General features: G+C 39.9%; 1 protein-coding gene across 1 annotated transcript in view; it reads right to left on the reverse strand.

Moving 5' to 3' along the window:
- Positions 1-15,387, reverse strand: part of LOC132241738 (contactin-5-like) — a 184,688-nt gene extending 169,301 nt beyond the window's left edge. The window contains exons 1-2 of the mRNA XM_059710644.1: positions 15,360-15,387; positions 6,737-6,958 (exon numbers count right to left, since the gene is read on the reverse strand). Coding sequence (XP_059566627.1) covers positions 6,737-6,958; positions 15,360-15,387 — 250 coding nt within the window. The remainder of the gene's footprint in view (positions 1-6,736; positions 6,959-15,359) is intronic.
- Positions 15,388-15,778: the final 391 nt, after the last annotated feature.

A 15,778-nucleotide genomic window follows, 5' to 3' on the forward strand; every position in this document is an offset into this window, starting at 1 on the left:
GATAAAGAGAGACTTTTGCCTGTGTAACTAATATGGCTAAGTGAGTGGTAAGGGTTTTAAAAATTAAAGTTTAATATCAATGGTGTACTTATGTAAGCTCCAAACTTAATTTTCTTTCATCTGCCAAAAGGTTTCTCTTTTCAAGTAATCTATTGAGAAAGCAAACACTGTTTTATCCAATAATTTTTCTGTGTTTTATGTTGTCTGAACTAGGTCTTTGATTAGTTAAGAAAACTGTATCTTCTCAATAGTTAGAGCTAACCTTCTGTAATTGTCTTTGAAATCTTTTGATGTTGCTTTGGTCAAATAATTAAGTATTACTTCATAATAACTTGTGATCCTATTTAGTCAAGTGCTTTAGGACCTTTTGATATTTTGACAAACTTCATAAGAATCAAATTCTAAATAGTCTTTTTGACCCCAAACTAACTTTGATATTTTTCAGAGAGTTCAGGGAAAATATCAAAGGATTTGTCTCTCTCCTTATAAAAAGGGAGATTTTGAACTAATTGGGCTTATTTGATATGTTTAATTACATGGGTAACATTGTCAAATAAGAAGTAATAAGTTTTAGTTACATTGTGTCTGTATATGTTCTATGAGTTTCAGACATTATGTAAAACAAGAGGCCCGGTGCACAAAATTTGTGCACTTGGGGGGGGGGGGGGTTGTCCCTCAGCCCAGCCTGCACCCTCTCCAATCTGGGACCCCTCAGGGGATTTCTGACTGCTGGTTTAGGCCCGATCTGGGATTGGGCCTAAAATGGCAGTCAGACATCCCTCTCACAATCCAGGACTGCTGGCTCCCAACCACTTGCCTACCTGCCTGCCTTATTGCCCCTAATCGCTTCTGCCTACCAGCCTGATCACCCTCTAACCACTCCCCTGCCAGCCCGATCGATGCCTAACTGCTCCCCTGCCGGCCCGATTGCCCCCAGCTGCCCTCCCCTGCTGGCCCGGTCACCCCCAAATGCCCTTCCCTGCCGACCCGGTCACCCTCAACTGCTCTCCCCTGCAGGCCTGGTTGCCCCCAACTGCCCTCCCCTGCTGGCCTGGTTGTCCCCAACTGCCTTCCTGTGCAGGCCTGGTCCCCCCCAACTACCCTCCCCTGCTGGCCTGATTGCCCATAACTGCCCTCCCCTGCTGGCCATCTTGTGGCTGTGGGTGCTGACATCTTTGAGGGCATGGCAGTCAATTAGCATATTCCCTTCTTATTTGCTGTGGGAGCAGCCATCTTTGCCATGGCGTGAGGGTCAATTAGCATATTTGCTCTTTATTAAATAGGATTCCTGGAAGTCTGATATGTCCTGGCATAAGCTGTCTGTCACCCAAACTGAGGCTCACACTATAAGGACTGAACCTGAGTATCAGGGACGTGCCCTGGCTAACTTTCAGGCAAAGGCAGCAGCAACGGAATCTATAAAGACTGTGGCACATGTGGAGGATGTGGTCCATTCAGCTTCTGCAAAAATGGCCCCTCAGTGCCAGACTTTGGCCATACTGATGTTTTTATAACATGGCAACAGTGTGCTCCTGAATGAGAGAAATTAAGATGGATAAAAAATGGCTATTCATTAAACACATAGTCAAGGTTATGAAAAACCCAAGACAGCCACATGGATTGTCCATGCTCCCTGATAAACCCCATGTTGGGGATTTTTGCATTCTTTCCTCCACCATAGTGAGTTTAAGAAAAACTATTTGGTCCTGAGAGGTCTCAGACCTCCTTCTTCGGAACGTTTTGAGCTCCTTCCACGTAATATGGGTTATCAATATGTCCTTGTTACAACATGTATGTTTTCCTGTCGCAAAACTGATGGCTTATAATGGCAAAGAAAATGTGTTTTCATTCCACACAAGATAGTCACTGGTAGACCAGTGCCTACTGGTATATAATCTTCTGCTGGTCCCTTGTCGTCTCATGCTAATGTCATTAGCTATGTAAGTCTTTAATGTCGTTTGCTTGAGTTTATTATTAACAGAGTAAGGAAGATTTTCCAGATCTCCATTCAAGGGATGCTGTGGTTACATTCTAATGCCTGGAGGATGGATATTCTGGAAGCATCCTCAAAGGAGGACAGCCCTTGAGCTCTATTGAAAGGAATCTTAGCAAGTACTCCCAAGCATTGCCACTGCTGCAAAACTGGAGGTGCTGAGCCTTGGATACACACCTCACAACTAAAGAAGGCTGCACCTGGCTCTCCTTGGTTTTGTTCAGTGGTTAGAGCATCGGCCTCAGACTGAAGGATCCTGGGTTCGATTCTGATCAAGGGTATGAACGTCAGTTACAAGATCCATCCCATGCTCCAGTCAAGGCACGTGCAGGAGGCAACCAATCAATTATAAGTCTCTCTCACATCGATGTTTCTCTCTGTGTGTCTCTCCTCCTCCCTTCCATTCTCTCTAAAAATCAATGGAAGAGATATCCTTGGGTGAGGATTAACAAAACAAAACAAAAAAACAACAAAAAAAGAAAGCTGCATCTGGCATTTAATTCTGTATAAACGCTGGAGACCTTCAAAAATGACTAAGAAGAGAAGAGACTGATATCAATATAGACAACTTCCACCCAAGAGATCAGACTTCCTACTTAGCTAAACATGAAACCCTTCCTTCTTTCCTTCCTTCCTTCTTTCCTTCCTTCCTTCCTTCTTTCCTTCCTTCCTTCCTTCCTTCCTTCCTTCCTTCCTTCCTTCCTTCCTTCCTTCCTTCCTTCCTTCCTTCCCTCCTTATTTTTCTTTCTTTTATACTGGTATTGACCTGAAAAGATAATGCCATCATCTGTATCTTCCAAGTCATTGCTAAGAGGGTAACCTCTGTAATTCAAAACAACTTTTTATTTAAAGTTATAAGAAAACCTATTTCAACCCTGGCTTGAATGAGCAATCATGCTCTGACTGGATTTACACTTGTCATCATGGTTATCTTTCTCCTTGGGTCTATGTATGCCTAGAGAGCTGGTGCACAGCTGGGCAATGCCCCTAACTGCTAAGAAAGAGCCTGTTAGGTAGGAAGTTAGACATGAGTGGCTGGGGTGGGACCTGTCCTGGGGTCCTGACAGGGATCAGACCAACATTGCCTTCAGACCACCTCGATGGACAACCAGCAGCCAGCAGCCAGCAGACTGCTAGCAGCCTGGTTCAGAACCAGTGGTTCTAGGCACAAGCTCAGAGGAAAATAAAAGGGCCTCAATTTGACCTTACGAGGATCCTGGACTAATTATAATAAATTTTCCATTAAAAGATTTTGACAACCCCTCCCCGCCATGGTTTTTCTACAGTGCATTATGGGTAAGGGCATGGGCAGAATAAATTCAGTTATATAAATTTAGTTATAAATTTAGCCAATCATCCCTGACTGCAAATGGAATTCTCCTCCCAGAAAATCCCTCTTTTAAACCATATAACCCAAGAGTACGGGCCCAATGTCTCTTTTGACTGGCCCTCTCCTTGCTTGGAGTGTATTTTTAATAAATCCCATTTTGCTTTACTTTCATTTTCATTGACCTTAAAACCTTTTCTGCGTTGAGAAGAACTGATGTCCCAGCCAGTGACCCAGTCAGTAACAAACCTACCAGGGGTCCTTTCATGATGCAGTTTGCTAACTTGGCAGAGTCCTACTTCCTTGGTTAGCAGGAAATGTAAATGGGAATAGCCTTAACTTAACTTGTGGAGACATTGAAGAGCCCTTGATTAATTTTCAGCTGAACAAGAAGGTATCTGTGCTGTGGTCAACATCACTGCTATACCTACATCAACACTTCTGGAGCAGTTGAAACTCAGTTACATAAGATCACTTAGCTTAAAAAGATAATTACTGCATCCCTATGTCCATAGCAGCACAACTTACAATAGAAAAGATTTGGAAACAACCTAAGTGCCCATCAGCAGATGAGTGGATTAAAAAACTGTGGTACATCTACACAATGGAATACTACGCTGCTGTAAAAAGGAAGGAATTCTTACCATTTGCAACAGCATGAATGGGCCTGGAGAGCATTATGTTAAGCGAAATAAGCCAGTCAGAGAAAGATAAATATCACATGGTCTCACTCATTTGTGGAATATAATGAATAACATAAACTGATGAACTAAAATATATCTAGAGACATAGAAGCATCAAACAGACCATCCAACCTCAAAGGGAAGGTGGAGGCAAGGAGGAGGAAGGGGATGGGGGCGGGGGTGAGAGATCAACCAAAGGACTTGTATGCATGCATATAACCATAACCCATGGACATAGACAGTAGAGGGGTGAGTCATGTGCTAGGGGGTGGGAATGACTAGGGAAAAAGGAGACATATGTAACACTTTAAACAATAAAGAATTTTTTTTAAAAGGTGGTTACTTTAACAAGCGTCTTTCTTTGATTGGTTTGCGTCTTGGAGACTATGGCTCCAAAGTACAATCAAAGCACTGGGATTTATCCTATTTAGAGTTATCCGAATAATCTCCCTCTCACATGCTTGAAATGTAAGTTTGCAGGAAAAGGTATCCATAAGACTGCAATATCAAAAGGGAATGAAGAAAAGGCAAATTTAAGCATTTTCAACCTAAATCCATGACCTGTGAGTATCCCCGGGATTAAACAGAAACACATGGCCTGTGAATATCACACAGGCTAAGAATTTGATAAAAAGGTGGGAAATGTTAAAACAAGAAACAGCAGTCCAAATGATTCACTTTTACTAAGACATGTCACCAAACCAAAATTTCATTAACTAATCTAATTGCAGTTTCAGCCTCTCCCAGGAGTGGAATTTAAAGCGATCATTCTGGAATTTTCTGCTCAATGATAGTGAGGTGATATGCAAGAGGAAACCTCTGCCGTTTCCTTCCTCCCATAAGAATGGGAGGAAATAATTTTCCCTTCTTTTCTTTTGCTAATAAATCCCCTGCCCACCCTTCTGCTTATATGTATTTAAAAAAAAAAAACCTCCCAAACTTTCATGTTATATAACCCCTGGGATGTTGCTCTATTCAGAAATTTAATAAAGCCAATTAAGTCTTCAAATATATTCAGTTGAATTTTGTTCTTTAACACTACTTATTTGCACTGTGACCTTTTCAAAGATACTTATCTGCCCTTCAGTTTCCATTCCCATTGAAAACAGTAAGAATTTACATCCATTTATATAAAAGATTAAAATGCAAAGTGTCCCCTCGGGAGTTCGACCAGGAGACCAGAAGTTCGATCGCTTGCTATGATGTGCACTGACCACCAGGGGGCGATGTGGAACAAAGGAAGGTCCCAGCCAGCAGCCAGAAGGCCTGGATCGGCCCTGATCGCTGGCCAGGCCTAGGGACTCTACCTGTGCACAAATTTCATGCACCGGGCCTCTAGTCTTACATATTTGTTGAGAGTATAATTGATGTAAGCTATACAAAAGAGCCTGGCACAGAACGTGATAATAATCACATACTAGTGCTTCTCTCTGACTATTAATCCACCTTGTATTGTTTTATTGATACATCCAAAAGTGAAAAAGTTAGAGAACATTTAGAAAATCTTGTTCCACCCATAATGTTAATATCTGTATAGCAGTCCTCCATTTAACTGATATCTTAGTGTTGGACATTTAAATGATTTCTTATTTTCCACTCATAAGTAAAGCTAGCATATACTTATATCTCTGAGTGTATTATTATTTTATCATGCAGAATACATTTCTAGAAATGAAACATGGGATTAAAGAATATGGCTATTTTGAGGCTCTTAATATTTACTGTTAAATTGTCTTTCAGAAATTTTATATTTTTTCTTTCAGTCTATGAATTTATTATGTAGTCTTAATCCTAAATCAAGTTGGTCTCAGATAGTATATATATATATACATTTTTTGAAATATGTGTGGGACAGAAAACATACCTATTACCAAGGAGGCCTTAAGATTTCCCTCAGTTTGACTAAACTTTAAGCAGGTTTCTTACTAACTGTAGTCCCCTAACTCCCTTTTCTTAGAGCATTTACTTTAGAAAACTTTCAATTAAGATTCCTTCTCTGCCCCTGTGACATGAAAATTTTCTTTCAGTTTCTGGCCATTTTTAAAACCCAGGGATGTCTCTCTCAAGGATCTCTCAAAGAATGGAGTCATTCTTTGAAATGTAATTATCTATTATGCTAAATGAAATAAGCCAATCTGAGAGAGACAAATATCACCTTATCTCACTTCTTTGTGGAATCTAATGAACAAAATGAATTGACCAACAAAATCAGAGCGAAAGCAGGGAGGCATGGAACAGATTGACATACCTCGATGTAGGGTTGGGGGGACAAAAAAAGATCAACCAAAGAACTTATATATTTATATACATAACCATGGACACAGGCAATAGAAGGTGAAGACCTGGGGTGGGGGGTTGGGGCTGGGAGGAGAAGGGTAAAGGGGGGAGAAATGGGAGATATCTGTAATACTATCAACTAACATATATATTATTTAAAAATAAAATGTAATGATCAAGAAAGAGAGGGCTCTTTCAGTCTCTACAGGAGGGTAAGAGACTAACTTTGACAACCACCCGTTAATAAACACAGGTGACCTAATCACATTGACCAACCTCTTCCTCAGTGTCTTCTCTTTTATCCTGGTCTTAGAAACTCTGCCATTTTCTGTTTTAGGGGAGTTGAGTTCAACCTCTCCCCACTATTGCAATAGCCTTGACCCCTATTGCAATTGTCTTGAATAACGTCTTCTTGCCTGTTTAACTTGAAATGGTATCGTTTCCTCTGACACTTACCATCTTGTTTGAAAGCATCTGATGAATGATAAAGGTTGATGGGGGAATAATAATGTTGAGCTGTCCCTCGCCAGCTTGGTGAAGAAACACTCAGGGCTCCTAATGAAGGACTGCTGTATCGTGGTCTAGGCTTTGAACCAAACACGGGTGAAGATGAACTCTTCTTAATTCTTAGCAAAGCAGCATAGGAAGTAGGGAGACCAGGAAGAGCTCCGGAATATTCTGTAGAAGAAAAACAATAATAAAAAATGAATTCTTGTGAAAATTGTTTCTTCTGAAGACATAGTTGAAAACATCCCTTGCAGCTGCAACTAAATGCCAATTACAGTAAGAGTGGGGGAAAAAAATGTTACTTTTATATTTTAAAATATTTTCTGAAAATTCTACTAGTTCTAAATTTGTGGGAAGGAAGGATGGATGGAAGGAAGGAAGGAAGGAAGGAAGGAAGGAAAAAGAGAAGACATCCACAATTTGTCCTTATTTTCTTGATCAGGACCATTTTGGAATTAACTTTTTGTTTGCTTTAATATTAAAATGTCCATTTACATACAGTAGATCAGTACCTTTTTATTATTAAAAAATGGTAAAATAAAAAGTAATATTGTAGATTATATTCTATAAATACAGATTAGAAAAACAAAAACAATATACAACTTTGATGGTCATTTAAAATTTATCATAAAGTAGAAAGTGTATCTAATGTATCATATATATTTTAAGTAGGCTGTAAGTTATGCTCATATTCTTAAAAAGCAGTCAAATTTATTATGCAATACAAAATTTTTGGATAAATTTGCTTTGTAGGTTTTGTTGTGCAATCTATGTAATTTAATATTATCAAGTGGGGATACTATCAGGAAATTTCTGCTTTTATTGGTTACTGAGAAATGTCATGCTCATATTTTATTTTAGTCCCCCAAATTTTTCATTATAAAAGATGTGCAAAGTGGGTGGTACTAACACTCCTTTATATCTACAGGGGAGAGTCAGTTCAGTGTATAGATCAAATGTTTAAAAATACAAACTAATTGATGACTTCTTAAAAACAATTTGAAATTGGAATTTTTTTCCAAGTCTAGTATCAACTGAATTTGATAATTTGTTGATCTTGAAAATACTTTTTAGAATCAGTCATTTTTGTTCAGGGTATCTGACATTTGGACTTAATTGTAGATAAAAAATGATTTATCTTGTTAGTAGGCTTTCTCATAATTAAAATAATTTAGAGTCATTATCCTGCCTCAGAGATATTTTGGAATGCAAGAACCATTTCTGTGATTTGAAAATAACACTTTAGGTGTTAAGCATCAAATTAAGTTTAACATTTTCTGCTCTGTTAAATTGTAAACATGATTTCTCTGTAAGTTGAAAAAGTATATTTTCAGATGTTCTCTACATTTAATGTAATATGTGTAGCCCATGCCTATAAGGAGCTGTAATGAAAATCATATCCTTTAGTATTTATGTTCAACCATAAGTCTGGTGAAGGTGGATCAATTTTAACTGAAAATAGCTAACCTCTCCTGGGCAAAGTATATGAGAATAGATTATGGGTAGACATAAAGTCTTCTTTAAAACCTGGAATTAAATGCAAGTTTTGGCACCTAGAGGTATAAGGTAATGAAAAGAGAATGAGTTTTCCTGTAAGGTAGTTTGTAGTTTTAGTCTCAGAACCTATTCATTTATCAGTGCACTCTGTTGCCTTGTGTTTTAACTGCCTACCCTACTCATACACGAAAATAAGCTAAATAAGGTAAATCAGTGGAAAGCTAGAGGGACCATAATGAGGTTCAAATAAGCAGGATAAGATTTTAGTTATAGATTATATGTATCTATCCATTCATATTAATATATATTAATATATATTAACAAAATCCATACTGCCCAAGTGGAACAATAATTGACTTATGCCACTCCATACAGAGAGCGATGAGACAAATGCTAGTTCGCCTCTGTGCTCCATACCAGGACCTCATTTGTTATGTAACCAGTTGCACCTGTTGCAGTGGATATTCCTCTTTCGTCAATTAAAGTGAACTCTAAAGCTGTGACTAGAAATCTGACAATTTATGCAACTAATACGTGCAGCTTTAACCCAAGGTGACATAACAGCAAACTCAGGGACCTATGGGCTCCCTCCCAAGGGCGAGGAATTTCTTAGTCAGCCAGTGACTATCAGAAAATACTTTCTAAATGAAAGCCTGTCTAAATTCAGTCCTGAAAGCCCGTTCATGATTAGCTCAGCATAGCTCTGAGGGGAGAAGAAAAAAATATTCTAGATAAAGGAAAAAAGAAAACACATGAAGCCTTGTAAAGGAAAGGCAGCATGGCATGCCTGGAAGGTAAGTAGTCAGAAGTTCGGAGCATGAGGGAGAAGAGAGAGAGGAGAGGGAAGGTTGGTCAAGTAAGCAAGGGGCCAATGATGAAATGCCTAACACATCCTGCTAAAATGGTATGACTTTGAACAGACAGCAATAGGTTTTAGAAAGATCACTCTGGCTACATTTGGAATAAAACAGAAAGAAAAAAATGATTCCTCAAGAGCCTAAAGCTGTAATAGAGGCAAAGATTAGCCAGGAATGAGGAGTTGATAATCTATATGGGAGTAAAATTAATAAGATTACTCATTGATAAGATTGGAGGTAAGGACAGGCACGTAAATAACTGGGGATGATCTGTGCGTCTGTAAGATGGATAAGAATGTAGGAAGAGGCACCGGCTTGAGGTGAAAGCTCATTAATTCAGTTTTGGGCAGGTGGAAAGTGTGAGGCGCTTCTAAGGCATTTATGTTGATTATAAGATTCTGTAAACATAAGAGAAATGCAGGCTCCTGAGATTATTAAATGGTAATCAATTAGATGGTTATTAAAACTCTTAAAGCTGATGAGTTTGCCAAGGAAATGTGTAAATGGAGAAACAGAGTGTTGAAAATGGGACTCTGGGGAGCACCGGCATTTACGAGGAAAGCAGAGGTAGTGGAACCTGGGAAGGAAAGAGGGAAAGCTGGAAAGTGGGACGTCACTGAGGGGAAGGGAAGAGAGTCCACGCAGCGCAGAGGAGAGAGCAGGGGACGGTGTGGACGATCAGTGCAGAGCCTTGCCCGGCAGATGGGGGTGCCCAGCAGTGTCGCGCTGTCTGAGTGCTTGCTCTACACAGAGTGCGCGGTGCATGGGAACGTGAGTCAGAGCCAGGAGGTGAAAAGGGTTTTCTTTTTCTTTTTTTAAATATATCTTTATTGATTTCAGAGAGGAAGTGAGAGGGAAAGAGAGATAGACACATCAATGATGAGAGAGAATCATTGATTGGCTGCCTCCTGCATGCCCCCTGCTGGGGATCAGGCTTACAACCCAGGCATGTGCCCTTGACCAGAATTGAACCTGGGACCCTTCAGTCTGCAGGCTGACGCTCTATCCACTGAACCAAACCAGCCAGGGAAAGGGTTTTCCAAGCCAGGAAGACAGTCTGGAAACCGTAAACTGCCAATTCCATTGCATTAGATATACAGACCTGGGCCTTAGCCTGCTGCCTCCTTCAGCCTCCTGACCTGAGTGCAACTATCAACTCAGTGAGTCCTCCCACTCACAAGTACTTTATTAAAGTTATTTTATTTTATTTTTAAAAAATATATTTTATTGATTTTTTACAGAGAGGGAGGGAGAGGAATAGAGAGTTAGAAACATCGATGAGAGAGAAACATAGATCAGCTGCCTCCTGCACACTCCCCCCCCCCAACTGGGGATGTGCCCACAACCAAGGTACATGCCCTTGACTGGAATTGAACCTGGGACCTCTCAGTCCGCAGGCCGACGCTCTATCCACTAAGCCAAACCGGTTAAGGCTTTATTTTATTTTTTATTGACTTTTAGAGAGGAAGGAAGGGAGAAAGAGAGGGAAACATCAACGTGAGAGAGATACATTTATCAGCTGCCACCCATTCTCGCCTCAACTGGGACCAAACCTGCAACCTAGGTATGTGCCCTGACCTAGAATTGAACCCACACCCTCCTGGTGCATGGGACAATGTTCCAACCAACTGAGCCACCAGACCAGGGCTGATTCCTCCTAGCTGCCCAGACCCTTTTTCTGACATCTTTAATTTTCCTTCTCCTGAATCCCAGTTCTGGGGATCTTCAGCTCTGGAAATTAGATATATTAGCATAAATAAATGGGAAAATGGTGTTTCAATTATAGGACTTTGTTTTAACCCTCAACTTTGTGAGACTGAATTGATATAACACATACAGGTTCTGCTAAGGGTGAAAAATACAGCATCCTCTTCCTAAGTTTAAATGCCAGCATTTGCATTGTTTTGTCCTTATTTTATTTCATCTCTTTCTCTCTAGAATCTCAACCCCTTTAAGAACCCATTCACTGTCCTGCACCCTCATCTTTTCTCAATTCCCTGCCTCTCCTTACTCCCTTCAATGTACCTTCAATCGCACTATCCTTGCCTTTTATTTATTTTTTTTTTGCAGGATAAAATCTCCTGTCTAAGTTAAATCAAACTGTTGCCACACTCTGTTCCTGGAGAAGAACACAAAGTCATGCTAAAGGTCTCAGTCAATGATATTCACTGCAAGTGAGATTTCTAAGCTTCCTGGTTATACTGTCACATTTCCCTAGTCCCTTTACTATCCCACCCTACTGGGTATATTACAACTTATCCTCTGTCCTCAAGCTCCACACGGTCTTGGATTTCCTATTTCATTGAGGAAAATGAAGCAATCTGAAGAAAAGGTTCCTCACTTGCTCCCACCACTTATATGTACACCCATGACCTGCTTTCACTGATATGCTGTGAATAATTGTGCATCTATTAAAGGTCACCTCCTCCACTTGAGTGCATTGAATCCCATTCCATCCCATCTTGACTGCACAAGAATATCCTATTTTATAAAAGGCTAATATGCAAATTGACCAAAAGGCGGAATGACCGGTCACTATGATGTGCACTGACCACCAGGGGGCAGACTCTCAATGCAGGAGCTGCCCCCTGGTAGTTAGTGCACTTCAACAGGGGGAACACTGCTCAGCCAGAAGCTGGTTCATGGCTGGCCAGGCAGCAGCATTGGCGGGAGCCTCTCCCGCCTCCGTAGCAGCGCTAAGGATGTTCGACTAACAGCTTAGGCCCGCTCCCCTGTGGGCTCCCAGGATGCCAGAGGGATGCTTGCCAGCTTAGGCCCAAGGGCTTCCAGGTGCCTGCTGGCAGCCACAGGGAAGCCCGGGTCCCAGGTGCCAGAGGGAAGCTGGTGCCGGCAGCCGGGGAAGGAAGGCCTAGTCTTGCACAAATATCATGCATCAGGCCTCTAGTCTATATAATAAAAGCCTAAGCATCCAGAATGACTGGTCACTAAGATGTGCACTGACCAACAGGGAGCAGAAGCTCAATGCAGGAGCTGCCCCCTGCTGGTCAGTGCCCTCCGACAGGGGGAGCACTGCTCAGCCAGAAGCCGGGCTCATGGCTGGTGAGCACAGCAGTGGTGGCGGGAGTCTCTGCCACTTCTGTGGCAGGCAGACATCCCCCAAGGACTCCTGGACTGCAAAAGGGCACAGGTGTGCTGAGGGTCCCCCTCGAATGCATGAATTTTGTACACCAGGCCTCTAGTCTTTCTAGAAAATCCCCTATACAGGAGTGGGAAGAAATAGGTTCACAGTTGTTCATATGGAAATAATACAAATAAATAATACAAGAAATAATAAATATTATAAGAATAAACTCTGTGTTTCGTGTACTCATAACTGTAAACCTACTTTTGCCTACCCCTGCATCTCCCCTTCAACATCCAAATTTTTGTCCCCCTATAAGATCATTCCTATAAATATGCAAAAATTCCTCTAACCTTTAAAAAAGGCTATCTTGACCTTACCATTCCTTCTACCTCTTTCCTTTACAGCAACACTTCTTGAAAAGCACTATTGGTGGTCACTGTGTTCCATTCTTCTCCTTCCTTTCTTCCTTGAGCTTCTCCAAATAGTCTTGTTTATATGATTCCACAATAATTAAACTCTTTTCAAGGTTAACAGTAACCAGGTCACTGCAAAACCTAAGGATCATTTCTTACTGTATTAGACCCGATAGCAGTATTCAGCAGGGTTAACTATTTCTTTTTACTTTAAACATTATCTTTGTGTTATTCCAGGCTCCTACAATTTATGCTTTTATTTCTATTTCACAGGCTACACCTTATCTCCTTTGCTAGTTCTTTGTCTCCTCAACTTCTAAATGTTGGTATATTTTAGAAAAAATCTTTTCCATTTAAACTATCCCTTATGTGATTTTACTCATGAACATCAGCTCCCTCCCAGACGATTTCTAGTTTTACTCCATCTCAGTAACTTGCACTCAGCTATTCAAATATTTTGCTACTCCAATATTTCCCTATGCTCATTCTAACGCCTACATCTAGTTAATAGCCCTTTACTTTCTCTCCTTTTGTGGGTCTGCCTCAGCTCTTAAATTATTCCTGGTCGCTGCCACTGAAAAGCACCTTCTGAGATAGATCATTAAGTAAATCTCATTCAGGACTCAGAACTTGTTTTTCGTCACCCTTAAGGGCTGTCATTTAAGAAAAGGACGACAAGTTGGGTCTAAATTCTGCACCCAGGATTTCAAAGAGACTGAGTAAAATACAAATGCTAAGTGACATCAATGAACTCTGGGCTGGATTCCTCTCAGATAACTCCTTGTTTTCTTTCAGCAAACACAAACATTTTCTCCCTAATTCATCCCACCTTATTCAGCATGCATGTTTTTTTTTTCAACAACTCTTTATGGACTTCCCACTGTGTATTAGAAACTTTGAATACAGTTAGTTGTGAGTAAACCACAAATGGTTCCTGCCTTCATGAAATATACAATCTGGGGATATTGGTAAAGGATTACAAATTGGTGAAGTGTTAGTAGCGGAACATTAAATGAACAAGCTAAATTATTCTAAAACATATAAAACTAAGAAGTATGATACCTAAAGCAAGTGAAAGCAGAGTGCCTAGAGAGGAAACTTGCCAATATCATTTTTCTTTTCCTTTTCTTATTTGGCTACCATCGTGGCTCAGTTCCTGAGAACATAACCCTTGGCGCTGGTGTATACATCCTCCTAAACCCTGGCCACTCATTTTACTGGTTTAGACTTTTGGGTGAAAGCAGCTTTGTCAGTAAGGCTCTGCAATATCCACTCCAAAGTTAGATTCCTGGATTTCAATCTGGACTCTACCTCACAGCAGCTCTGTGGTTTTGAGCAATACATGAATAGCTCAGTGGCTCAGTGTCTTTGCCTTTAGAATGGGGATAACAACAGTATTTCTCTCATAGGCTGTCATAGAGATAAAAAAAAATAGTATGCATAAAGCACTCAAAACTTTGGCTCATAGTAAAATGCAATGACTGATAACTATTTTTAGTTACTTTTGATTATTATCTGCACTTTAGTTATTACCCTGTACTATTATATGGTGGACATAATTGGATACTGGGCTATGCCTTCTACATCTGATTAGGCTACAAAATACAAACATATAAACACCAAATTTTAATAATCATTTTACTCTGAGGAATTAAAAGATTGGAAAATAGAAGGGGAATAATTACTATTTTTCTGACAGGGATATTCCTATAAATGAATTAGAAAAACATGGCTACTGATGAAAATTTTTGAGTTATAGACCATTCAATGCTTCTATGTTCTTGCGCTTCTATTGGCTAAAGCAAGATCACCCCATCTTTTCTCCATATTCCTGTTCAGGGTTGGAAGGAAGAGTGAGTCCTAATTCCTTTTCAGAGAAATCATCATTAGTTGCTCCAACTTTTAATGAGTATCTATGTTAAAGATGTCAGCAGAATCTAGCTATATGTTAATCATTTTTCTCTTCTATTTTCTCACTTTTCATAGATCAGACCTTAGGGAACATGAATTACAACTACTTCTGAAGTGGTCTGGAGATTTTGTGATAAAACTCAATTAACCTGGTGCTCTCACACCATGAAATTCCAGCTGGAGGTTGGGTGAGAGTAAATATTAATGCCTTCATTAAATATTTTCTAATCAAATGACCCTGGGACCACTGGACTTATATGATTTAATAAAATTATAGTCTATTAAGTCCAAATGACATTGCCACCACTTGCAGTTTGGGAACTAATAGCATTTCTTTTTCATTACTTAAAAGGCCCTTTTATAGATATAACACTGCTATTCCATGTAAATAATATTCATGAAATAATGAATTAAAATTAGTAGAACTAGGATTTCTTCTGTCAATCTTTAAGAATATATATCCCTTACTATATTTAAAATGTCCTGAATTTTCTGACACCAAAAAACCTTCAGATTCTTATCTTTGTCCCTAAGTGTGAAAAACATGTTTACAAAGAACTTTAAATTTCTTATAATATTGATGATAAAAAATAGAGAATCACTACTGGATCCTCTATTTAAATTGTTTCATTCACTTCTGAATGCAGAGCTGTCAATTTTTACAGCCAAAGAAAGAGAAACAACACAAAAATTCATGAAATGACCGGTCTTTGCATAAATCCATTCATTCCCTATAGTTCTAGTTTGATTTTAAATACTTCTTTAAGATCTTACATAAAAGTAAGTATAAATAAACTATATCACCTAACGATACGCGATGCTCTGAAGAATATTCATGTTTAATCACTGGCTCATAAGTCAGGGGAGCAAACGTGCCACCGTATATTGATGACTCAGGGTGCAAAAAGAGCAGAAGTCATGCCGTAGCCAAGCCCGCGGTGTGACCTAATTTGGCATCAAAGTCAGCATAAAGAAATTTGGTATCTGACCTTTTTCAGGGTAATTGCTAAGGCTGTCCTCGCTTTGATGAGAATTAATGTTAACGGTGCAACTTTAGCCTGCTACTGCTTTATGACGCTTGCATGGATGGATGTAGCACCTCAGCAAAGCCAGTGGTGTGGAGCATATTTAGAAATGGTAAATAATTGATAAATAATGTGCATCACTCCAATTTGGTTGTCGGCATCTGTGGCAGAGGAGAGTTTGAAATAGCCCGAGTCTACATCTC

Source organism: Myotis daubentonii, chromosome 9, assembly GCF_963259705.1.
Source record: "Myotis daubentonii chromosome 9, mMyoDau2.1, whole genome shotgun sequence".
Taxonomy (NCBI): domain Eukaryota; kingdom Metazoa; phylum Chordata; class Mammalia; order Chiroptera; family Vespertilionidae; genus Myotis; species Myotis daubentonii.